Source organism: Colletotrichum lupini, chromosome 2 (genome assembly GCF_023278565.1).
Source record: "Colletotrichum lupini chromosome 2, complete sequence".
Taxonomy (NCBI): domain Eukaryota; kingdom Fungi; phylum Ascomycota; class Sordariomycetes; order Glomerellales; family Glomerellaceae; genus Colletotrichum; species Colletotrichum lupini.
In genome coordinates this window covers 6,535,213-6,560,432 of record NC_064675.1, presented here as the reverse complement: position 1 = coordinate 6,560,432, position 25,220 = coordinate 6,535,213, and the positions used below count along the sequence as shown (strand labels likewise).

The 25,220-nt window shown below is 25.1% G+C and overlaps 4 protein-coding genes across 4 annotated transcripts; 3 read left to right on the top strand and 1 right to left on the bottom strand.

Moving 5' to 3' along the window:
- Positions 1-18,009: 18,009 nt before the first annotated feature.
- Positions 18,010-18,120, top strand: CLUP02_04320 (uncharacterized protein; the record flags this gene model as incomplete). The annotated part of the gene is made up of 1 exon (XM_049283335.1): positions 18,010-18,120. A coding segment is annotated over one exon (111 nt), but the record flags the coding sequence as incomplete, so codon positions are not given.
- Positions 18,121-19,564: 1,444 nt separating this feature from the next.
- On the top strand, positions 19,565-19,714 carry CLUP02_04319 (uncharacterized protein; the record flags this gene model as incomplete). Its single annotated transcript, XM_049283334.1, has 1 exon — positions 19,565-19,714. A coding segment is annotated over one exon (150 nt), but the record flags the coding sequence as incomplete, so codon positions are not given.
- Positions 19,715-22,514: 2,800 nt separating this feature from the next.
- On the top strand, positions 22,515-23,450 carry CLUP02_04318 (metalloprotease; the record flags this gene model as incomplete). The annotated part of the gene is made up of 3 exons (XM_049283333.1): positions 22,515-23,097; positions 23,157-23,319; positions 23,369-23,450. 3 exons carry the CDS (start codon positions 22,515-22,517, stop codon positions 23,448-23,450), a joined length of 828 nt encoding a protein of 275 aa, XP_049140476.1.
- A 261-nt stretch (positions 23,451-23,711) lies between these two features.
- Positions 23,712-24,803, bottom strand: CLUP02_04317 (sugar transporter; the record flags this gene model as incomplete). The annotated part of the gene is made up of 4 exons (XM_049283332.1): positions 23,712-23,765; positions 23,844-24,397; positions 24,455-24,703; positions 24,755-24,803. 4 exons carry the CDS (start codon positions 24,801-24,803, stop codon positions 23,712-23,714), a joined length of 906 nt encoding a protein of 301 aa, XP_049140475.1.
- Between the last annotated feature and the right edge of the window lie 417 nt (positions 24,804-25,220).

The window sequence follows — 25,220 nt, the reverse complement described above, 5'->3', positions numbered from 1 at the left end:
TTCGAGACTTATAATAAGAACCTAAAGCTCCTATTTAAGTTATAAGCGATTTTTTTTATATTTATGATTAAAATAATAAAGGGTAAATTATAAATAAAAATCCTCGAGGAGCTTATTAATCGAATTAATAAGTTAATAAAAACCTAGCTAAATGAGGGAACTAACGAGCGAAAAGTTAAATATTTTTATATTATAGTTTAATATATATTAAAAATAAAAATAACCCTATATTAAGTACTTAAAAACTATAAAATACTCTATTCGAGGCTAAGATCTAGCTTTAATATTAAAATAGAAATACTATACTAAACTTATTTCTAAGTATATAATAACCCTTATTAATAATATTAAGTCGATCGAACGTATAAAAAGAAAAAAAAGAGGCTAGATATAATAATTATTAATAAAGAGGCCCAGATTCGTTAAATAAGCTAAGATTTAACTTATAAGTAGGGTAACGGAAAAAGTAATACTATATTTATAAAAAAAAAATATTAATTAAGTAATTACTCTAAAAAAGAGCGTACTAAATCGTACGAATAATATAAAAAATCGAGGGTAATAAATAGTAAAACTAACCCTTATTAGTTTAACTAATTCCTCGTTATATATAAGGGTAGATCTAGGGGTATAAAACTTAATAGAAATAATTAAAGTAGCGGTTTAGAATATCCGCCCCTTATAAAATATTTCAAAAATAAAGAAAATCTTACCCCCTATATTAATAAATTAAATTATAATAAAATCGATAATATTAACTACTCTTTTTTTACTCTATTAGCCTCTAAAAAATATACGAGGCTAAATAAATAAAAAAAAATAATAAAATTTTTTAATAAGCAGGCTTTTATTTATAAATAATAAAAAAAGATCCCTTAAATAATAAATATAAAAGTAGTTAAAAGGGTAAATTTAATAAAGCCGAAGCTTATTCTCTTAATACTTAAAAAAAAGACGCTACTTCTCTTAATATCTAAAAAAAGAAAATATAATACTAAATAAATTTAGGGGTAGCTAAAAGGGTCCTTTTTATACTACTTAAATTACTTAAATACTAAGCTCGTATAAGTATTTTACGTAAGCGAAAAGTACGGCCTAAATAATTTCTAAAGGATTATCCTAAATATTAAGGTATTATAATAGTTAATAAAAAAAAGGGTAATTCTAAATATTATAAAAAATCGTACTAATAACGCTTAATACGTTAATAATAAGTATTACGAAAATTAGCTTCGGCTTAAGTAAAAAAATCGTCGCCCTAAGTATAGTAAAAATAAAAACGTACTTTAAAACGATAACTTTTTATATTTTACCCGTTAATACCCTATTTCTCTTATATTTAAAAAATATAAATCGACTAAGTATTATATTTAATAATACGAAAAATAGAATCTCTAATAATAAGTATTTTAAAATAGTTAAATAATAATAAGGGTATACGTTTATAAAGCTTATTAATAATACGAAATTAATTAATTACTTAACGGAAAGTAAGCTTAAATAACTATATTAAAAATTCGAGTACCCGTTAATTACGAGGCTATATAACTTCTTAAAATAATTAAATAATAATAATATCGAAATAGGAGCGCTAAAATAGTTAATAAAAATATATTACTAATATTAAATAAATGCGCAAAGCTTACGTAGATTTAAATTTAAATTACGTAATAAGCTTAACTTTAATTAAAAATCGGTATTAATATCTTTTATTTAAATAGTTAGCTAGTCTTATATATAATTAATATAGCTATATCTTTTTAAATAGGGTAATTCCTCTAGGATTTATAAATAAAAATAGTTCAAATAGCCCTATAAAAAAACCAAATTAATATATATTAAGGACTACTAAATATTATTAAAACCGACGTTAATACTAGTTTTAAATTAATAGAATTTAAGGAAAATACGATAGCTTATAGTATATAACTAAAAGTTATACCCGTTAAAGCGCACTATAATATTTAAAAAATAAAAAGAGCATATTAGTAATTAAAAAGAGCGTTTAGAATTATTAAAAAAGAAAATCCCGATTTTATTAACGATAAATACCTCTAAATAGTACTTAAATATTATAACAATATAATAAGACCTAACGGGCTTATATTAACGTTATTAATATTTAAAATATATTTAAAAACGACCTTAGCCTCGTTATTATTACTAAATATAAGTTAACGAGCCCGAGTAATTAAAAAAATAATAAAAATACTACGCGAGGTAAATATAAAAAAATAAGTTAACGAGGTAATTACTATATATAATAGGCCCGATATAGGGGTTAATTTAAATATATTATTAAACTTAAATATATAAGTATAATATAAAATTATTTAATAATAAACTAGGCTATATAAATTAATTTCCGTTAACGAGTATTCTTATATAATTATAAGGGATTATAACTAGCCCCTCGAAGTATTAATTATAATAATTAAACTATATTATATAAATCTTAGCGAGGTAATTTTTAACTTATAAAAAAAAAGAGCTAAAAGAAACTATATAACTCGTAATAAAGGTATAGGAAATTATTTTTAATAAGATCGTTATAATAGTACTAATAAACGACGAGGAAAAGGAAATTATTAAAAGGGTATTAATACTACTAATAAGACGTTATAAAAGACTATAATAATAAGTCCTAACGTAGTAATTTATTATTAATAACGAGGTAATTAGTACTTTTTATATAGAAAAAAAAAAGCCGATTTCGAGCTAATAATCTAACTACGTAAAAAAGGCATAATTATAATTATTCAAAAGCTATATAAGGGATTAGATTTTATTAAAATAGACACTCTTTATAATCGAGGGGTTTATTAATTTATTTTTTATAACCTAAAAAAGTATATAAACCTCTATATATTTAAATTATAAATAGTTTATAAGATTAAAAAAAAAGAATACCCTAGCTATATAAAAAGTCTAAATATATAATTTAGGGGTATAATAACGTTAAAGAAGTAATACTACTTATATAATTACTTACTATATAGCGCTATAGCTAATAATTAATAATAGTATTAATAGTATTATTATATAAAAAAAGATACGAGATTTAGAGCCGTAATATTGTCTAAGCCTATACTTAATTAGCTATAGGGTTTATAAAGAAAATCCTAGCCTATTTATTAAAAACAATTAGCTAGTAAGTACTTAGAAAGTACGATTATTAAAGTACTTAAGCTATTATCTAGGCTCGTAAAATTAGGTACTTATTAATAAGCTACTTACTACGATTTTTATATTAATTAATTATTAATAATTATATTTATATATAACCCGTACTTCTTAATTTCTAAATATAAAAATAATTAATTTAAGATCGTTAGAATATAAATTAATAATATATTAGGCCTATTTAATATTAACTTTATAAAAAAAGAGGATAAGGAGCTTTAAAAAGCGGGCTTCGTAATAAAACTAAAAAAGGTCTTTATAATAAATACCCCCCTAATATTTAATAATAGGATTTTTATAATTAAAAAAAAAACTATTATCTTTTAATAAAAAGGGTAGGGTAAGAAGATTAACCTTATTAATTTAAATATAATTAATATTAAAAAGTAATATAAGGCTAAGCTTATACGAGGGGTATATATTATAAATATATATTAGCCCGAGACGACTTTTAATTACGCTAAGGTAGTATAAACTATTAATCTAATTAAACGAGACGTTAAAATACTTAATAAGTAACTTAAATAATAATAAACGAATCTTAATTAAAGCCTCGTTTATTACTTAATTAACTTTATAACTAATAAGCTCTACGTCTTTATTAATAAGTTATTTATAAATAATAACGACTTTATTTCGTAATTAGGGTATATTATTATCCTAGTTAACGAGAGTATAAATAAGAGCGAATTTATTATATATAGTAATATAATCTATTACTTATTAATTAAAAATAAATAAGTAACGAGAAGTATATTAGTATTAGAGGTTTACGGTATAGTTAATAACATTAACCTCTCCTATATAATTTTAATAATACTAAAAAAGATTACTAATTAACTTAGCCTTTTACCCGTTTTAATAGTTATTTATACTAATTCTTATTTACTATACGAATACTTTATTAAATTAGGGACGATAAAAGAAAAGAGGCTTATAATTAATATTATAGCCCTTAGGTAATTATATAAAAAGTATAAAATACTCGAGATTTATTAAATTAATAATAATAATAACCTCGCTAACGCTTTTATAAAAATAATTCGTAAATAGTAGAAAAGTTAATATATAAATAAAAAAATAAGTTATATAAAAGGAATAGAGGAAAGAGGGAAAAGGAGACGACTTAGTAAATAGGCCCGAGGTTAAATTATATTTCTAATCATAGTAATTAAATTAAAAAAAAAAAAGAAAGTTAATATTAAACTAAAAGTCTAATTTAACTGCAGTATACAACTGACTATATAGGGGCTAATTAGGGGCCCTATTTATAATTATCGTAGCTAGCTTAACTTATAATTAAAACCTCTTTTTTATACTTACTACGTAAATATTTATATAATTTAATTAATCTCTTCGTTAATTACGGTTCGAACTAACTACCCTATAATAGGGATATTAATAAGAAGATATTTACTATTATCTATATCTCTCTAAAAGTTCTTAATAAAGTAGACCACGTGTTACGATATACGAAAATAGTCGATCGTATATTAATATTATTTTCGGCTGTGTGCTAGTTGCTCTAGTCTAATTATAAGCTTAGGTAGCTATAGAACAAAAGAGATAATAGAGCACCATTGTCGATACTTCAGGGAGCAAACACTTATCCCCCCCTCCCCAAAGACTAAAATAATATCAGTAAGATTAATAGACATCATTACAATTATAGCTATGTTAGAACGACCAAATTAAGTATTAAGCAGTAACGTTAACCCGGAATCGGAGCTTACAGAACGCGAGATATTCGTCTACCTTACCGGGAGGAGGGGGCAGGTCGCTTCCCCCATAATACTCGAAGTACTATCAACGGTAGTAGTTATAAATATAATAGTTATTAGCTAGATTACCGTCGCTAAATAGTTATTAGGAGTTTTAGGAGTTATAAATAGGTTATATTCCTTTTATATAAATTTAAATAAAGGTAATATTAAATAAAAATATATAATTAATAATAAGTATTATATTAATTCGAATATTATAAACGCCTTCTTTATATTATTATAACTTATAGTATTTTCTTTAGAATTATTATAATACTAGTACTATTAGTATATAGTTATCGTAGTATTACTAATACCCTTTAGGGCTCTCGGGGGTCTCCTCTCGCTATTAGTAGTACTATTATTATTTAAGGGACCTTTTGCACTATTAATATTACTATTAGTACTACTACTACTACTACTCTAGCTACGCGCTTATTAAGTTAATATACTCCTTATTACTAAGCTCGGGCTAAAAAGAATAGAGAAATTAGTAATTAGTTATTTATTATTAATAAATAAGAACTAGAGAAAAACGTATATTTATTATTATTATAATAGTAGTATTGTCCTTCTTAAACTCTACTTAATTAGTAAGCTATAGCTCCGGGCTCGGGCTTAGACTAGACTTTAGTATAGGGCCTCGGCTGGCTTCCTCGGCCTCTAACTATTATATAATAATTATTTAAGCCTTATTAACCCGCGGGCTAGATCCTCTAACTTTAATACCCTAAAGGGCATAGCGCTCGACTATAATATTAATAATAATAATAAAAAGGCTCGGGCTATAGCTATTATTAGAGGCTATAATAAGTAAGCAGGTAGTCTAAGTAAAGAAATTTAATATAACTAATATACTATAATTTAGCTTAATAAAAGGGTATTATACTTAATAAAAAAAATATAATATTCGATATAATATATATTTTTAATATAATATATAATATATAATATGTATATACTTATGAATATTACGAGATTAGTAAATATAGCGGAGAGACCTATTATAAAACCTAGTACCTACCTAGCCGCCCGTCTAAAGTACCTAAGTTAAAAAGCCTAGCGGATTTAAGTACTATATAAAGTATTATATAAAGCTTATTTATAGCCGTATAAATTATAAAAAGAAAATAAATAGCGAGGATAGCTAGGTAGCTAGATAAAAGGAGCTATTAAATAAGTAGTTAGTATATTAATAAATTTACGCATTACTAAAGTAAATATCGTATAGTTAGTATTTTATAATTAATATATATATAATTAAAGTTAAATCGGTTACTTATACCTAATACGTCTTTAGGAAACGGGCTATAAATAGCGCCGACCCGCCTCTAGGTAAAGGACTATATACTATTTATAAATAGTAAATAGTACACTACTTATCTTCTTTTATAATAGTCTACTTCGTAACCCTTAAGCCTAAGCTTAAGTTTATATTTTAATATATTACCCTTTTTTCCCTCTCTATAGCCTCTATATCTTTTTATATATTTATTATATTAATAATAAGCCGTATTAATCTCTCTATATTAAAGCGAGAAGATCGAACTTAAATAATATTAATACCGTATCGATATTAAAAAAGATAAAGATTAAGTACTCGAATAGGTATATATATAATAAGTTAACTATAATAAGTGCTACGCTATATAAAAAAAGAGCTAAGTAAGGTACTAATTATAGTAATAATATTAGACTTATTAACTAACTCATAGGGGGTCTTATTATAAGTATTATAAGCGCTATTTATTCTAAGGTTATAACGGGAACTTTTAATACTAATAGTATTAATAAAAGGATTATAAAGCTCGGTTTACGTAATATTATTAATAAAGTTAAATATAGAGAGACGACTATTTTTAATAGCTATATTTAAAATAAAAGAACTAGGGGTAGGTCTAAGTAAATAGAAGCTAATAATAAGAGCTTAAGTAATATAGTTTATAGGGAGTAGTAGGGGAGCCTTATTATCCTATATATAGCGGCGAGTATAATACTTAATACCCGAGGTATAACTATTAATAATAAGGTCTCTTTTTTTTTAAATAAAGAGCTCTTTATTAATATTTATAAAGTAATTTATAATAACGAGGCCCTTATAAGTATTACGGATCTTAATATAAAAGTTCTTATTTATAATACGCTTTTTATTTTTAGGGAGATCCTTATTAAGCTCTTTTTTATAGTTAATATATTTAAATATTATAAGAGCTAAAGTAGTAAAGATAATATAAATAAAGTAATAAAATAAGGACTACTAGTTAAAAAAAGTAACCTCGTAGTTAATAAAGGACTTAGTAAAACGCTAAATAGTAATAAAAATAGTTTTATTTAACTAGTTAAGTAATAAGTTACGTATAGTTTAGCGAGCACTAGTATTATTATTTAAATTATTAAGCTTAGGGTATAACTTAAAAACCTTAGTATAATTACTAAAAAGGTAATTATACTAATTAAAAAAGTAAGTAAAAAGGAACTTATATTAAAAGTCCTAGTACTAAGTAGCGTATAGCTTACGGAGCTTAATAACCTCTTTAAATAATAAAGTATAATCCTTAAATACTTTATAAATAGTATTTATAATAAACTTATTATTATAAAAGAGGAGCTAGTTCTAATAATATTCTAAATCTAACTTATTACGCAATATAATATTAATCTTTTTAAGAATATTAATAAGAGCGTATACCGTATTAATAATAACTATAAAGTTATTAACTTTTTTAATAATAGCCTTTTTATTACTTTTCTTAATCTTTTTAAAGAAAGTATTATTATTAAAAAAGGTAAGGGTACTATTATTATTAATAATAAGGCGCTAGTCCGGAGTATTTTTAAGAACAATATTATTAATATAATAAGCCTTAAGGAAAAAGCCGGGGTTATTAATAACTAAGGTAATAATATACTAATTATAATTAATAACCTTAGTAATTAGAGTATTTTAATAAAATAGGTTAGTTAAATAATATTAAAATAAATAAAAAGAGTAACTATAATATTTACTTAATAAGTAAAAGGGGTCTTTAGGGGAGGTAGTAGAGTAAGGTTAATTTATATAGCCTCGGGCTTAGGCTTAGGCTCTTTATATTTAGACTCTTTATACTTAGGCTCCTTATTATATAATAGCTATTATTACTACTACTTAACAAAGAGGGACTCGTTATACTTAGCCTAAAACTAAGCTTTAGTAGAACGACGCGTATTCTTTTTATATTTACTACTTTTATTACTTTTTTTAGCTTAACTACGGAGAAATATAATAATTAATTATAATAATATAATAAGTAATATATTATAAGTAAATAAAGATACGTAAAGCATAATAAGTAGGTTAAGTAATAAAAAATAAAATAAGTAGGCTATTTATATTAATATAATAAACTAACTTATAATAGTAGGTATAAAAAAAAAAAAGGAAAGGTTTAAAAGTGCGGGTAGAGGGTTAAATAAGTTAATTTTTTACTCCTACCTAGCGAGTACGTATAAATACAAAATAAGTAGTTAAAGAAAATTAATAAAGGGCCTAAGTAGTAGTATAAGTAGGTAAATTAATTAATAATAAAAATATAAATATACGCCTAGTAATAATAGAAGTATACTAGCTCAGTAAGGGCCCGGTTAGCTTAGTAAGAGTTACGTAACCCTATTTTTATAACCTCCTTTTATTAATTAACTACCTAACCTCTTAACCTCTACTTTTTTAATACTTACTATAAGTATCTCGCTAACCTAACGCATCGAATTTATTATTAAAAAATAATATAAATATACGAGACGCCTTAACTTATTATAATAATAAGTAAATATAAAAAACTTCTTACTAATGTGCCTATAGATAATATTACCTTAGGTTACTATTAAAGGGCCCTTTAGCTTAGCGCCGGCTAGGTATTTTAGTTAGATATTAACTAACCGGCCTCTTAATTATAAAACGACGATAGTAATATTAATATAGGAATAGAAGCCAATATTAGTTACTAAGTAAATATTGAAATAAATAATAATAATATAATAAATAATATAAAGAATAAGGGTAACGTATCTAATACCGATTTTATATACACTATAAGTAAGCTCGTATCTTAATAAAAATAATTAGGATATAACTGATTATAATCTAAATATTATAATTAATTTTAATAATATTAACCTTAATAAAATTAATAAAGCTAAGGCTAACGGTAATTTACTAACTAGATTTGATAAAAAAGAAGTTAATATTACTAGGGTATATAATAATCGTATTTTTAAAAATAATATTAATAGCCTAGAGACCCGGCTCTTTAATAAAACCGACAATAAGGATAATACTTTCTTTTTTATAAAGGACTATATTACTATTTATACTAACCTATTTTTAAAAGAGCGTATAGTATAAGGGTTTTAAGAGCCCGACGACGATATTTTAAAATTAATCCCTTATTATTAAAATAAGTTTATTTAGCTATTTAACTTCGAGCTCGGGCTTAGCCTTTTTTTTAATATTTTTAATAATAATTATATAAAGTATACTACCCTTTACTAACTTCTCTCTATTTTTTTTAATATCGAGGGAGCTACTAAGTAAGCTATTAAGAAGCTCCCTATATAGCTAGTATTTTTAAAAAACCGTATTTTTTAAAGATTCCTTTTAATCCCTATATAAAAAGTAGAGGTACTACTAATATCCGAGAAGCTCTTTATAATATAAATATTTTATAAATTAAATAAATAAGAGATTATAAAAAATGGTATTATATCGGACTTATTTATTATTAACCCTTAGGTAATATTTACTAACTTCTTATTATCCGACGTAGCTAATAATATATATTAAAAATTAGTATGTTTTATTAATATACTTATCGAGCTTTTTAAGTTATATAACTAGGTATCGTTAGTACGTATTATATTTAGCGAGTTTATATATACTATTAATAATAAAAATCAAAAGACTAATATAGTCTTACCGTTAGACTTCGTTATATATTAATACCTCGACCTCTTTTATATTTACTAAGAAACTAACTGAATAAATAAAGAGAAGCTATACTACGGCCGCGTTTATATTATTAGCTATAATTATTAAAACGACTTCTATATTACTAAAAAAGGTAATATCGTAATTTAAATCTAAGAAACTTTTTCTTATATCGATAATTAATACCTAGAAATAATCCTAAAATATCCCTTTTATAATAATAATAAGAAAGGTTATACTTAAAGCAAAAATAAGATAATTATTACGAATAAGGTTACTTTTATCCCCGAGAAAAGTATAGCTAACGTAATTAATAATAATATAGTATACGATTATTTTTTTAATAAGACTATAACTGTTACGAAGGTAACTTTGTTTACCTTATTATTCGCCTTATTATCAATATTACGTAAGCAAACTATATACCATATTAATCTACGATTTCTGTAGATTATTATAGGTATTGATTATGTAAGCAATACTGCTTATATAAGCTTACGTAGGCAATGGAAAGTACTGGAAGGTAACTGAATAATCTGGAATTTACTCGAGGCGGAATTATGTACTACGATTACGCATTCACTTACGTATACGCTTATTAATTATATCATAATTAATAAGTAATGGAATATTCTAGTAGGAGGTTTTTATGCCTATATATAGGCGTGTATTTGCCTACCTAGACCTTTCGTTAAGTAAGCAACTTCTTATATAGTAATTTAACTATATTACTCTCTTTATTATAAAAACCTCTTTTATATACGCTTATTTCCCCTATATTCATATATTCTTGCTTCTATATGAATATTCACTTTTTATATTCTTTATAAGAATATCCCGCATTACCTCGTTAAAGCTATACGTGCTAGAATAACCGATCTAAGCTTTAATACTAATACTAAATAAAAATAGAAGTTTAAGAAGTTTATTAAGTACCCGGTACTAGATAATTATAAACTCGTTATTTAATAAGTATAGCGCTATATATTTAAGGATTTAATCCCCTTAGTATATACGTACCCTATTTATATAAAGTTAGAGCTTAAGATATATAATCGAGAAATATTCGAGGATTAAAATAAGTTTAATATAAAAATCTATAGCTATTTAATTATATACTTTATTAATAAGTTTATTATATACCGCAACTCCTATTATATTTTTATAAGTATATATATAATAATTACTAAGCTTTAAATAAAAGATCGACTCTATTAAACTAATATCTTCTTTTTTATACTTAGTTTATATAGTTCGAATTTTAATAATATTATTAAAATATTCTAGTCCTTAGCTAAACTCGATTATAATATTAAGTCGTATATTAATAATAAGTAATATATTATAGTTACGCCGATTCTTTATTATATTAGGGATATATTATAATAAGATAAGAATAGTAAATTCCGAGGTACTTAAATAAATAAGTTTTATTATTTTTATTTTGTTAGCTATTTACAAAAGAATAGCGATAACCCAGAGTTGGTATTAAATTTCGATATAGTTACTTACGGGCGCTATTATTATTAATATATAATTATACGTAAAAATATAAATAATTTTATAATAATAGCCTCTTATAAGTAATATAAAAAAGCGTAAAGTATTATAAAAAAGATATTTACGCTAGTATTTATTATTCCTATATTAAACTTAATCCTTTTATACCCTCTAGATCTCGCCCACTCTAAATATTAGGGCCTCGCTAAGCTAATATATAGTATACTACTTAATAATATCCTTATTATATAAGGATATAAAGAGTATACTTACGTACTACGTATTTAGCCCTTTTTACTAAGCTAGGAGCGCTTATAATTACTACTTTATTATTTTTATAATTACTTTTTTAATAACAAATACTTATTAGTTAGTTATTATTTTAAACTTATTTCGTGGCTTTTTAATCCCGTATTATATCTACCCTAAATTTATAAATACTATATAAAGCTAGCTTAGTAATATTATTAATAATATTATTATTAATTTTATTATAACGGCCTATACGAGATTAGCTAAGTCGAATAGTATCCTAATTAGTACTAATATTAATAAAGCCGATTATAAGAATATAATAAGTATTATTATCGAGGCTCGTAAGATATATTAATAACTCTATTAAATTACTAACTAAGCTATTATTAATAACCCCTGAGCGTAAAGTATTATTAATAATAATTATTAAAGCTTAATAATACTATTATAATAGCCTTTCTATTAACTATAAGTTAAGTTAGGATTAGAATATATATAGCTATTTACTAAGCCCGTTTTATATAATATTTCTTAATATATAAAACAATAGTTAACCTAGCCGCTACCTATCCTTATAATAAAAAATAAGCCTAAGCCTAAGCCTAAATAAAGACCTATATTACTTAATAAGAGAGCTAAAGGGTATATATTAAATACGATACGACTAAATATTTATATAAGTATCTATTACGAGGCTATTACTAAGGAGTTTAAAATACTTATAAATATAAATATATTATTAAATAAGAATAAGTATAAGTAAATAAGGGGTATAATAATATCCTACTACCTTAATATTTATTACTATATAATATATTTATTATTAATAGCTATATAAGTAGTTTAAGATAATAATAACCTAAACGAACTATACTAATATTAAAAAGATCCTATTATTAAAGGTTAATATATAAATAACGTAGCGCTTCCTCCTTTATAATACTTTTTATTATAATAATAGTAAGCTTACTTACTAAATATAATAGCTCTATAATAAGGCTCCGATACTATCTAATAAAGTACTACTTTATATTAATAAGAAGGATATAATATAACTATAAGAGGATCTTATTAATAAAAAGGAGCTAATAAGTATTATTAAAAGTAATAAAGAGCACTATAATCCTATTATTATTAGCTAAGTTAATAAAGTATAGTACTTAATTAATAAAAGCGAGCTTCTATTTATTAAGGATACGAATATATTATAAACCTTTAGGTAAGCCTTATACTTAGCGTATATATAATACTACGCTTATAATAAGATCTAGAACTTTAAATATAAGGCTATTTAGTAATTAAACTAATTTAGCTTTATAAATAAGTAAGTAATAGTATTTATTATGTCTACTTATTTACTATATTTACCTTATACCTAGCAATTTAAAGTATTTTAAGGGCCCTAGCGAGGCCTATAAAATAAGGCTAATAATATTTAGGGCCTAGAGAGGGGCTATTAATATTTACTAAGGGGTCCGAAATAATCTTTTTATTTCTTAATTAATAGATTTAAGTAATTTTATTAATTAAATATCGGATATTATTTCGTAATATCGCCCTTAACTAAAGGAAAAAGCTTTAAGTATTACGTATTTACGCACTATTAAGATATATAAGGTATAAAATCTAGGAAATTTATAGTTATAATATAAGCCCTAATTTTAAGTTATTTTTATTATAGTATTAAGGTTTTCTAAGTACTCTTATTATACCCCTAGGTCTTTTGCGAATTTATAAAATATCCAGTATTACTATAATATCGCTACTTATTACTTATTAACTATATAAGTAGTATTCGCAATAGCTTTATATTACCTATAATAATAAGAGGTATTACTAATATTCTTTTACTTTAATAATTTCTACTAATATATCTTCGCTCGTAACGACTACGTTAAGTATATAGATAATAACTACCTATAGTCTATAATAAGCCGCGTCGATTATATTTTTATTTATAAAATATATAATTTATACCGCATCTTTATTATTATTATACCTATAAAAATCTTAAATAAGAAGGACTATATACTCGATTTATATAAGGTACGCTACTTTAAAAATTAACTTATTATTATTAATATTAATATTATTTAGCCTAAGAAGTTATATTTCGTTAAGATCTATAATTATAGTATCTAGGTTAAGTAGTAGGTTAAGTAGTTATAATATACTAGCTTAATACTATATAAGTACATCCCTACTATTAGCCCGACTATATATTAATATATTTATATTATAAGCATCGGCATCGATATTATACCCTCGCCTACTTTTAATATATGTCTAAGTATTAAGTAAGTAAAACTATTTACTTTTAATACTTACTTATAATTACGAGAGGCTAAATAGCTCACCCGCCTAATACTAAAGAACTTTATATATAGTAGTAGTAATAGCGGTAGTACCTTAATACTATAATGTCTAAATAATAAGGTAAGTTAACTATTACGAACAGCTTTATTTTTTCGTATTAATAATCCGTATACAGACTATATATTTATATTATCTTACTTATTAAACTATTTTTTTAAATTTAATAAGTATAGCGTCTAGTAAACTTAGAAATTTGATTTTAAAGATTTTACTTAGAAGTATAAATAACCGCGACATCCGCACATTTATAATAATATTATAATATATATAAGTATATTATAACCTAATATACATAACTAAAACTAAGGCCCGCCCCATAAGCTTATAATAGTTATAATATACTATATATATAAAAGTACGAGAATATAAAATAACTCCTATAGAATAAAAAAACTATAAATAAGTTATATATAAATAAAAAATAATAATTATATGATAAAATAATTATTATAATTACTCTAAATAATCGCTTACTAATATTTACTAAGTAATTACTTAATAAATAAAAATAATTATTAATAGAAATATATTTATAAATAGACTTATATATAATATAAACTTAAACCGGGCTTAAAAATAGACTTCTTATAACTCTTTTAGTAATTAACTTAGTATTAAATCTTATAATCGTTTTTAGCTATTTTTATTAAGAACCCCTTTTAATAAGACTACGATTAATTACTAAAGCCTTACTTACTTTATAACTTATAAATATAGTTTTAAAAAAACTATTTATAATTATAATACTATTTATTTAGTACTTATAACCTTAACTTCTATTAATATACTTACTATAACTAACTAGTTATAATATTTTAATTACTCCTATTTAATAAGTTTATTTTATAAGAACTAACTAAATAATATAAATATATTAACTACTAGTAATAATAATATAGCATAGCTTATTAAAATAACTATACTTACTATTTAATAACTATATAATATAATACTTAAACTTAAAAATAAAAATAAGTGATTTTACGCTTAGCTTATAACGCCCTAACCTCCCTTAGTACTTAAAACTAAGTACCCTAAACTAAAACCTTATAATAAGTCCTTAAATACTCTCTAAGAATTCCTTATTTAAACTAGGGCCTACTTATATTACTACGGGACCTCTTTTGTTATTAAAATAAATAAAGTCTATTATATAACTTTATTTTTTTAAAAAGAAATACCCTTACCTAGTTCGAACCCTCTATAAAAAACCACTTTAAAAATAAACGTAATATCTAAAATAAAAATACTAAAGAAATCTTTAATAACTATAATAAGTTTAAAGAAAAACTTAAAAAAACCTTTAGTAACCCTAATAAAAAACGAATTATTAAATAAAAACTTATAACTCTTATATAAAAAAGATTAGTTAATAAGTATATATCTAAATTTAAATAGATTACCTCTAAGTTTAATTAAAATAATAAAGTACTTATAATAGCCTTCTATCGTAGCTTAAAAAGAAATTTAAAAATAACCTCTCTTATTAAAACTAACTTAATAAACTCTAAAAATATATTAATATAATAATTAAAAGTAATAATTAACTTTATAAACGACGCCTCGAACGTAAAGGATAAAACGCTTAAAATAACTAATCTAAACTTAATAATAAATATAAATATAAACTAATAACTACTATAACCGAGTATTATAATAAACTAATAAACCTTAGTATTATTAAAAAAGAATAACCTTAATAAAAAAAGGACCTTAAATACTATAATTATAATAAGCTAGGATATATAGCTAAAGACTATTAATAACCTAAGTATATCTAATACTAACCTATTTTAAAAAAGCGAGCTAATATTATAAATAAAAAAGTTCCTTATAAATAACTCTTATAAATAGCCTATTATAATAATAACTACTTTACTTACTAAAATAGTAAAGAATAAATAAAATAGTATCCTAAATAACCTAAAAATAATAAATAATCCACTTTACTACTTATTAAAACTTTAATAATAATAATAATAAAAAACACCCGCCTATTAACCCTATACTCTTAAAAAGAATAATATTAAATATATTACTATACTTTCTTAAATTTATAAAAATATAAAAAAAAAGCAAAACGGACCCTATTATAAAGAACACGCTTAACCTCTTTAAGAAATAAATTAAATAAAAACTCCTAGCTAATATAAAAAAGTAGCTCTTTAAGTTTAAAAAGAAAAGACCTAATATAAAAGAAATTATAAATAGCCTTATATATATAGTATAATAAAATAATATAAACTAAAAATAACTTATTAAGTTCTAAAAAAAACTTAATTTAAACAAAATACTAACTAAGTCTATTTATATAATAGAACAAGTAAATACTAATAAAAAATTCATTTATAAAGTTAAAAAACAACTTAAAAGCCTCGTATATAAAAATAAAATCAAAATACTTAAAAAACTAACTCTTAACTTTAGAATTACTAATAAAAAAAATCGACTTTAAAATTAAAAAAAAAGATATTAAAATAAAAACTAGTTCCTTTTATTTTAATAAAACAAAATTACCTTATAATTTAGACAAACCTCGTAATATCGCCTAATAACGTACTTAAATAAAAATCGATTATAAAGCACTACCTAACGTTAATAATACTAGCTTTAAAAAAAATAATAATAAACTATAATATAAACATATTTATCTATTTAAAAATAACTAAATTATCTAATTTTATAAAACTAAAAAACGCAAAAAGGTTATAATAACCCCCTATATAAATAAAAATTACTCTTTACCTAACCCTAAGGACCCCTTTTATAAAGAATTATTTTAAATAAAATACTTAAATAATAAATACCTTTAGTATCTTATATCTAAATAAAATGGTCGTTTTTATTTATAAAAACGTAATAATAAAATTATTAAAGATATTTATATAAAGAATTAACTACCTAGCTAGATATTACTAAGTTTTAATAATAATAATAGAGCTATATTTAGTCTAAACCCCAACTTTCTTATAAAATACCTCAATAGTAAATATATAAAATAAAAAAACTATAAACACAACTAATACTAAATTCACTATATTAAAAAAGCTAAGGCTTAAAAGAAATATTAAAAAAACACGAATAAAAAACCTGTCTAAAAAATAAATAATAAAAAACTAAAAAAACTAATCGTAAAAAAACAACGAAAAATAAAAGTAAAAAAAAAGTTCCTATATATAACTATATAACGTAATAACGTATACTTATAAATTAACCTCGATATTTATAAATAAAAATTAAACGCTATTATTAATAGTAGTATATAAAAAACCTATATCTTACTAAAAGTAATAAATAAACTTAACTTATTATAAATATATAAAAATAAACTATACCGATTATAAATAATAATAAAAAGACGAATTAATTATAACTATAAATATATTAATTAAAAACCGTATACCTCTTAATATATATTAATAATTAGTAAAAGTAATTATAATACGATATTATAAAAATTAAAAATATTAACGTTATCCTAAGACTTTTATAATTATAAAAGCATAACCCATAAATAAATTAAATTACTAACTAAATCCTCTAAAAAAATCTAATTACTAAATAACTTAAAAAAAAAAAGGTTTAAACGGATTTTTAAAAACTCCTAAAAAACAAAAACAAACATAATATATAGCTTTTATTAAAATAATAAAAAGCTCTAAAAAGTTCATAACTAGTACTAATAATTAAAAATCATAACGACTCTAAAACATACTTAAAAATTATTAAATATATATAAAACTATTTATAAAACCTAAGGAAATAAGATTACTAGAATATAGTAACTAAAATATAAAAATCGAACTTAAAAAAAAAAAGAAACCTAGGTTCTATTTAATATACTTAATAAATTAAAAAAAAATAAAAGTACTTTAACAAATATATTAATATAAAACTTAAAAAAGAATATATTTAACTATTAAATTCTCCTACTAAATTCCCCTTATTCTTTATACTAAAAAAAAGTAAAAGTTAAACCCTATTATTAATTATAAAAAACTTAATAAAATTATAAAAAGAAATTATTACCCCTTACCGCTTATTACTAAGCTTAGAAATCTACTTTATAAAACTAACTAGTTTACTATTATAAATCTTAAAAATATGTTTAACTAAATTTAAATTAAAAAAATAAATAAATAAAAAATAGCATTCTAAACTCATAAAGAACTCTTTAAATATCTTATTATACCCTTCGGACTTATTAATACTCTAGTAACCTTTTAAATAATAGTTAACTACGTACTCTAAAAATACGTTAATATTTTTATTATTATTTATATTAATAATATTCTTATCTTCTCCCTTAACTTTAAAATATATAAAAAGTATATCTATATAATATTCTAAAAACTCTAAAACGTTAAACTATATACTAAACCCTCTAAATATAAGTTCTATATATAAAAAATAAACTTCTTTAAATATACCATTATATTAAGATAAATCTATATATAAATATTAAAAGTAAAAGTAATTAGGGACTAACCTATACTATAAAACGTTAAAGATATATAAAAATTCTTAAGATTCGTTAATTTTTACTAATAATTCCTCAAAACCTATATTAGTATAGTTAAACTTCTTAATAACTTAATATAAAAAAATACTCTATTTATTCAAGACCCTAAGTATAAAAAAGCATTTGTTAAAGTTAAAAATATAATTATTTCTAAACTAATTACTATAATTCTAGACCCTTAAAAACTTTTCGAAATTAAAACTAACGCCTTAAACTTCGCTATAAAAGTAGTCTTAAAATAATAAAATAAATAAAAAAAGCTTTACTTATATTACTTCTACTCTAAAGTATCTTATAAAGTAAAATTAAATTAGCAAATTTATAATAAAAAGCTAATAATAATTATCAAAGCATTTTAAAAATAAAAACTATAGTTATCTAGAACTAAGTACGAAGTTATAGTTTATATAGATTATAAAAACCTCGTAAACTTTATAATAAATAAAAATCTAAATAAACGATAAGTTAAATAAAATAAATTCCTATCTAAACATAATTTCCAAATTATTTATTAAAAAAGTTTAAAAAATAATAAAATAAACGCTCTTAATAAAAAACCCGATTATAAAATCGCAATCCCTAACAAAACATAAGTTATTTTTAAATAAAAAGAAATAATAGCCTTATACTAACTATAAAGCTCCTTATAATAACTAAAAGAATTAATACTAGCTTAACTAAAAAAATAACCCCTAAGCTTATTATAAAAATTTATAATATATTAATATATAGCTATTAAAAAATTATTAAAATATAAAAACGGATTCGCTAGTATTATAATAAATCCGCTATACGTACTAAAATTATAAAAGTAATTAAAAACTACGTAACTTATAAAAAAAGTAAAAATAGCCCGCATAAGCCTTATAACGAGCTATAACCATTATAATTATTAATAAAAGCATAGTAATTAATTATATAGGACTTTATTATTAAATTACTAAAATCTAAAAAATATTTATTAAAATATAATACGATAATATCTTAGTTACAATTAATTAACTTACTAAGTTCGCATACTTTATTCTCTATAAAAAATTAAATACTATAAAAGACTTAGTATACGTATTTACTAAGGTTATACTTTTAAACTATAATTTACTAAAAGAAATCATCTCTAATAAAAATAAGCTATTTATTTTAAAATTTTAAAAATCCCTAATTTCGTAACTTAATATAAACTATAAACTATTAATATTATTTTATTTATAAACTAATAGATAGATAAAAAAGATTAATTAGATCCTTAAAACATACCTTCGTTATTATATAAACTATAACTAAAATAATTAAATAATACTTTTATTAATAGCCTAGTTCGTATATAATAATATAATTAATAAAAGTATAAAAAAATCCCTATTCTACCTTAATTATAAATTCTAATTAATAATATATAAAAAAGTATAATAAGGACTATAAGCTATAAAAACTATAATAAATATAAGTAAACTTAAAAAAATCTATAAATAAACCTTATTAAACCTCGAGTTTCTATAATAGTATATATAAAAAAACGTAAATAGATTAAAAATTAAAAAACTATCCTTAAAAAAGGGAAATAGTACCTATCTCCTTCGCTATAATATTAAAATAAAACGACTAAGTAATAAATTAAATTATAAAAAGCTTACACCTTTTAAAATTATTAAAAACATCTCACTAGTTAATTACGAATTAAAACTACTAAATATAATATAATACTATCCCGTTTTTTATATCTTACTACTTAAACCTATACTAAGAAATTTATATATAAGAAATTATATTATTCTTAAACTAAACTAACTAAAATATAAAATTAAATAAATTATTAATTATAAAATAAAAAATAATAAAAAAGAGTACTTTATTAAATAAAAAAACTATAAATATAAACAAAATATATAAAAACTTATTACGAACCTCTAAAACTCTTAGGAATTCTTTTTAAAATACTAAAATCAAAATTAAAACTAGAACTCCTAGCTGTTATAATATCCTAATTAATTACCCTAAAAGCACTACTAAATTATACCTCCCGTATAATAGCTAATTTATCTTTATTAATAATATCAAAAGAATTAAAAATCGCTTTCCCCCTCTTAAATACTATCCTTTTTTCTTTTTAAAAACGATCTAATTTTAATAAAAACTAATCTATTTTAACCTATATATAATATAAAGCTTTTACTTATTTTTAAAAAAAAAGCTCTTTTACTTCCTTTTTATATTCTAGCCTATCGACTTTAAATAAAAACGATCTACTAAAAACATAATTAATATAAAAAAATACTAATAAAAAAAAAACCTTACGATCGTATATAATACTAGCAATCGTATTATAAAAATAACTACGACGTATATATTTATAATACTTTAATTTACTCTTTAATATTTTATACTTTTATTTTAATAAATAATAAAATAAGTAAAGTATTACGATTTTAAATCCTTACTCCTTAATTTTAAAAACAAGCTTTAGTTAATAATATATCAAAAATCTAGCGGATATCTTAATATTTTTGAAAAAATCACTTAACGAGCCCTAACCTAGGCTATAATAACTTACTTATAAATCTATAAAAATAAGACTTTTAAAAACAAAACTTAATATTATAACCTAATATATATAACTAAAACTAAGGCCTGCCCTATAAGCTTATAATAACTACGGTATACTATATATATAAAAATATAAAAATATAAAATAACTTTTATAAAATAAAAAAACTATAAATAAATTATATATAAATAAAAAGTAATAATTATATAATAAAATAATTATTATAATTACTCTAAGTAATCGCTCACTAATATTTACTAAGTAATTACCTAACGAATAAAAATAATTATTAATAAAGGATATATTTATAAACGGACTTATATATAATATAAACTTAAGCTAGGCTTAAAAATAGATTTCTTATAGCTTCTTTAGTAATTAACTTAGTATTAAATCTTATAATCGCTCTTAACTATTTTCACTAAAAACCCCTTTTAATAAAACTATAATTAATTACTAAAACCTTACTTACTTTATAACTTATAAATATAGCTTTAAAAAAGCTATTTATAATTATAATACTATTTACTTAATACTCGTAGCCTTAACTTTTACAAATATACTTACTACGACTAACTAGCTATAATAAAATAATAGTATATTAATATATGTATTTAAATATATTAGTATTTATATACCCCGAGCCCCGGGATTACCCCCTAGTACGGTCCTCTAATACCCTACTTATAATTCCTAAAACTCTTAGCTACTCTTAAGTAACTATTACTATATATATAACTATCGTATATAATATTATTATTATAAAATAAGTAATAGTATTTTATTCAACAATAGTAGTATAGGGTTGCGCGACTGTATTAATATTTATAATTAATATATTCCCTTATACGCCCCCGGTAAGGTATTCTGCCCATTTAGTCCAATGGGACCGGTCTCCATCCTACCCTAACAGTGGAAACATATCTACGATAGATATTTCCATCCTACCGGAAGGCCAAGGCCATAGAATAAGGAAGGTAGCAAGTAAAGTTCAAATACCTGCACTTGCGCGCGAATAGAAAGATAAAAAGAAAAAAGGAAGCATTTCACAGCCAAGAAGTTGAGATAATTCTTGCTCATCTCAGCCAAATGGCCTCGTATGCGAGCCTAGGATTAAGACCTCCTGCCTTTTCAAGCCTTCGATTCCGCCTCGTGTCCTTATGTTGGCATCTGCTACTGAGACCGTCGCATTAGACTATCTCGATGACAACATCATACGTTTATACGAAGTTTCACTGCTTACATGTCGATTCTGCGAACGGCTCATGTTTATATATGTACTTGGTGACTTGTCTGTTCAAGTTCAGAGAATCTTCAAGCTTTGCTTTCTTTTGACTTTCATCGCTGCCTCGTAAAACGAAGCTCTCTTCCATTCGTTTGTAAGGTTCAGTTTCAATCACCGACGAGATGCGGCTGAAAGCTTCGCTTCTATCATGCCTCGTGACCGCCTTGGGCGTCACAAGCCAGCGTACCTGCGGCACCCCGGCCCCCCTCCAGGAACATGAAGAAGTGTCCCGCGTTTTTCGGCTAACGGAAAATGCGAACGGCTTGGCGAAACCGGTTCCAATCAATATCAACATCTACTGGCACGTCGTTGCGGCAAACGAAACCGTCGACGGCGGGTTTCATTCTCAAAGCACCTTGGACAGACAATTGGCCGTCATGAATGGAGCCTTTGCGCCCCATGATGTGCAGCTCACTCAGGTCGGTACCGACTGGACGATCAACGCATCGTGGGCTGCCGAGTCACCAGTGTCCATCACCATGAAGAAAGCGCTTAGAAAGGGCACTTACGCGGACTTGAACATCTACTTTATACCCGATACGCCGCTCCTTGGTTTCGCTTCCTGGCCAGACGCCGTGGTAGTCGGCTCAGACGAGTTCTACATGGATGGTGTCGTCATTCGAGCTGCATCTGTTCCTGGAGGCTCCCTCAGTCCGTATAACGGCGGCCACACGGCGACCCACGAAACCGGCCATTGGCTTGGACGTAAGCTATCTAGCAGTCTCCCACATCTGAAGAGACGAGTTTACTAATTCTGGGTGTAGTATACCACACGTTTCAGGGCGATGAATGCGGTGGAGATGGTGACTTCGTCGACGACACACCATTTGAGGCGGAAGAGGCCTTTGGGTGTCCTATCGGCCGCGATACGTGCCCCGATCTTCCCGGGGCTGATCCTGTTACCAACTACATGGATTACTCCGATGAGTGAGCGAATCTTCTGATACGTGAAGGACATATGACTAACCTCAGTTAGCGCCTGCTTTACACACTTTACCTCCGGCCAAGGGGTTCGGATGCATTCATTCTGGGATAAATACCGTGCCCAGTATCAGTAAACCATTGATTAAGAAATATAATTTTGAGGGACCATGCTTTAAGACACGGTACTAGAGAGGAAGCGAAAAGTGTTGTGATCAAGTCGATCAATGGAAGGAGTGTGGTGGAAGTAGTGGGCTTATTGTCTAATACCCCCCATAAGTCACGAGATGCATATGAAATGAATCCTGTCGGCTTATAGAATTCTGATTGCATCCAAGTTGTAAGCGTATCGCTTCCGTGAATGATAACAACTATCCTTGCTTCTGCGTCGTGGTAATTTACATATCCTGTGACGAGGATCCGTGAGAAATTGACTCAAACACAACTTCCCGCTGCCACAAGATCCATCACCTGTACCAGTACGGAATCACAACGGTGAACTGATACCGGATAAACTACCAACTTCTGACAGCAAACACTACATCCAACTCCTCCAACGTCAACTGCTTGGTCTCAGGCAAGAAGGCAAAGATCATAAGTAGAGCTAATATGTTCAAGCCACAGTAGAAGCCGAACGCCCCCGTCGGAGTGAGCGCAGACAGCATGTAGAGAAAAGTCAGTCCCAAGATGGAAGCCCCGACAGCGTTGATAACGACGCTCCAGGCCATACCAAGTTCTCGGTGGGACAAAGGGCAAACCTCTGCCGCGTAGACGAAGCAAACGGGACCGAGGCCAATGCTGTAGAAGGCCGTGAATGAGAAGATGAAGAGCGCGATGAGGGCAAGTCGAGCCGTTCCGTCGCCTCCAATGAGGAAACAGGACCCCGCTGCAAGCAAGGTCCATGCCATGTGCGGGAACGTGGTGAGCAGAAGGGTTCGACGACCGTAGCTGTCGATGAGCCACAGGGCGGGGATAGCGAAAGTGAAGTTCACCAGTCCAAAGCCCCATGATGCCCACAGTGCCCTCTGCTCAGAGAATCCGGATTCGACGAAGATCGATGACGAGTAGAACGATATGATATTAACTGTTGTCATGCTTAATTCCGTTATTTGCAGAAGAACCCCAACATGCAATTACTTACTGCCACACATTTGTTGGGCCAGCATAATCGTCGCCGCGGCCAGATTGGCCCTCCGTATCCTGGGAATTGTGAACAACTCCTGGAAGCGCTTCAATGCACTTCCCCTGTGAGCAAATAGGCTCTTATCTGTCTCGAGAGCAATGTGTATGAGTAGCAGATCGCGAGCAGCCTGTAGCTTGGTGAACCGCAACCTCTGCAGCGACGCAAATGCATCAGCCGGCCTGTTCATCTTCATGTACCAACGTGGACCTGTGGCGCGGTCGATTAGTCGTGGTATCTCAGCAGCCAAAGCTTACTCACTTTCCGGGCAAAGATAAATCATGAAGATGAGCTGCACTGCCGGTATCATTGCATCCTCATCAAAAATAATATCTCTTATCGTAATAATCCGGCCTATCTATAAATTCTAGATACAATATATATTTATTAACTAGTACCCGACCAGAAATCCAACCCATACTCTAAAGTTTAACTTTTATTTCTTCTTTTATTATAGCTAGGCTTCTAAAATCATTACATATACCTTGCACCCATAGACGCGTAGGTATACCTAATATAGCTTTCGATCTTGAACCACGATTCCGCCTCTATATACGAGAGCTATATAAAATCGGTCGTACGGGTTCTTTTCGCACCTGTTTGCCTATGAATCGACAGCGAAGAATACCAGGCTTCCGCCGAAAGTGGCTGGAGTGATGATAGGAAATCCTTAGGAAAGCAAGAGTTCCAGGAGATTAAGTTGAAACCAGGCAATTGCGATAGAAAT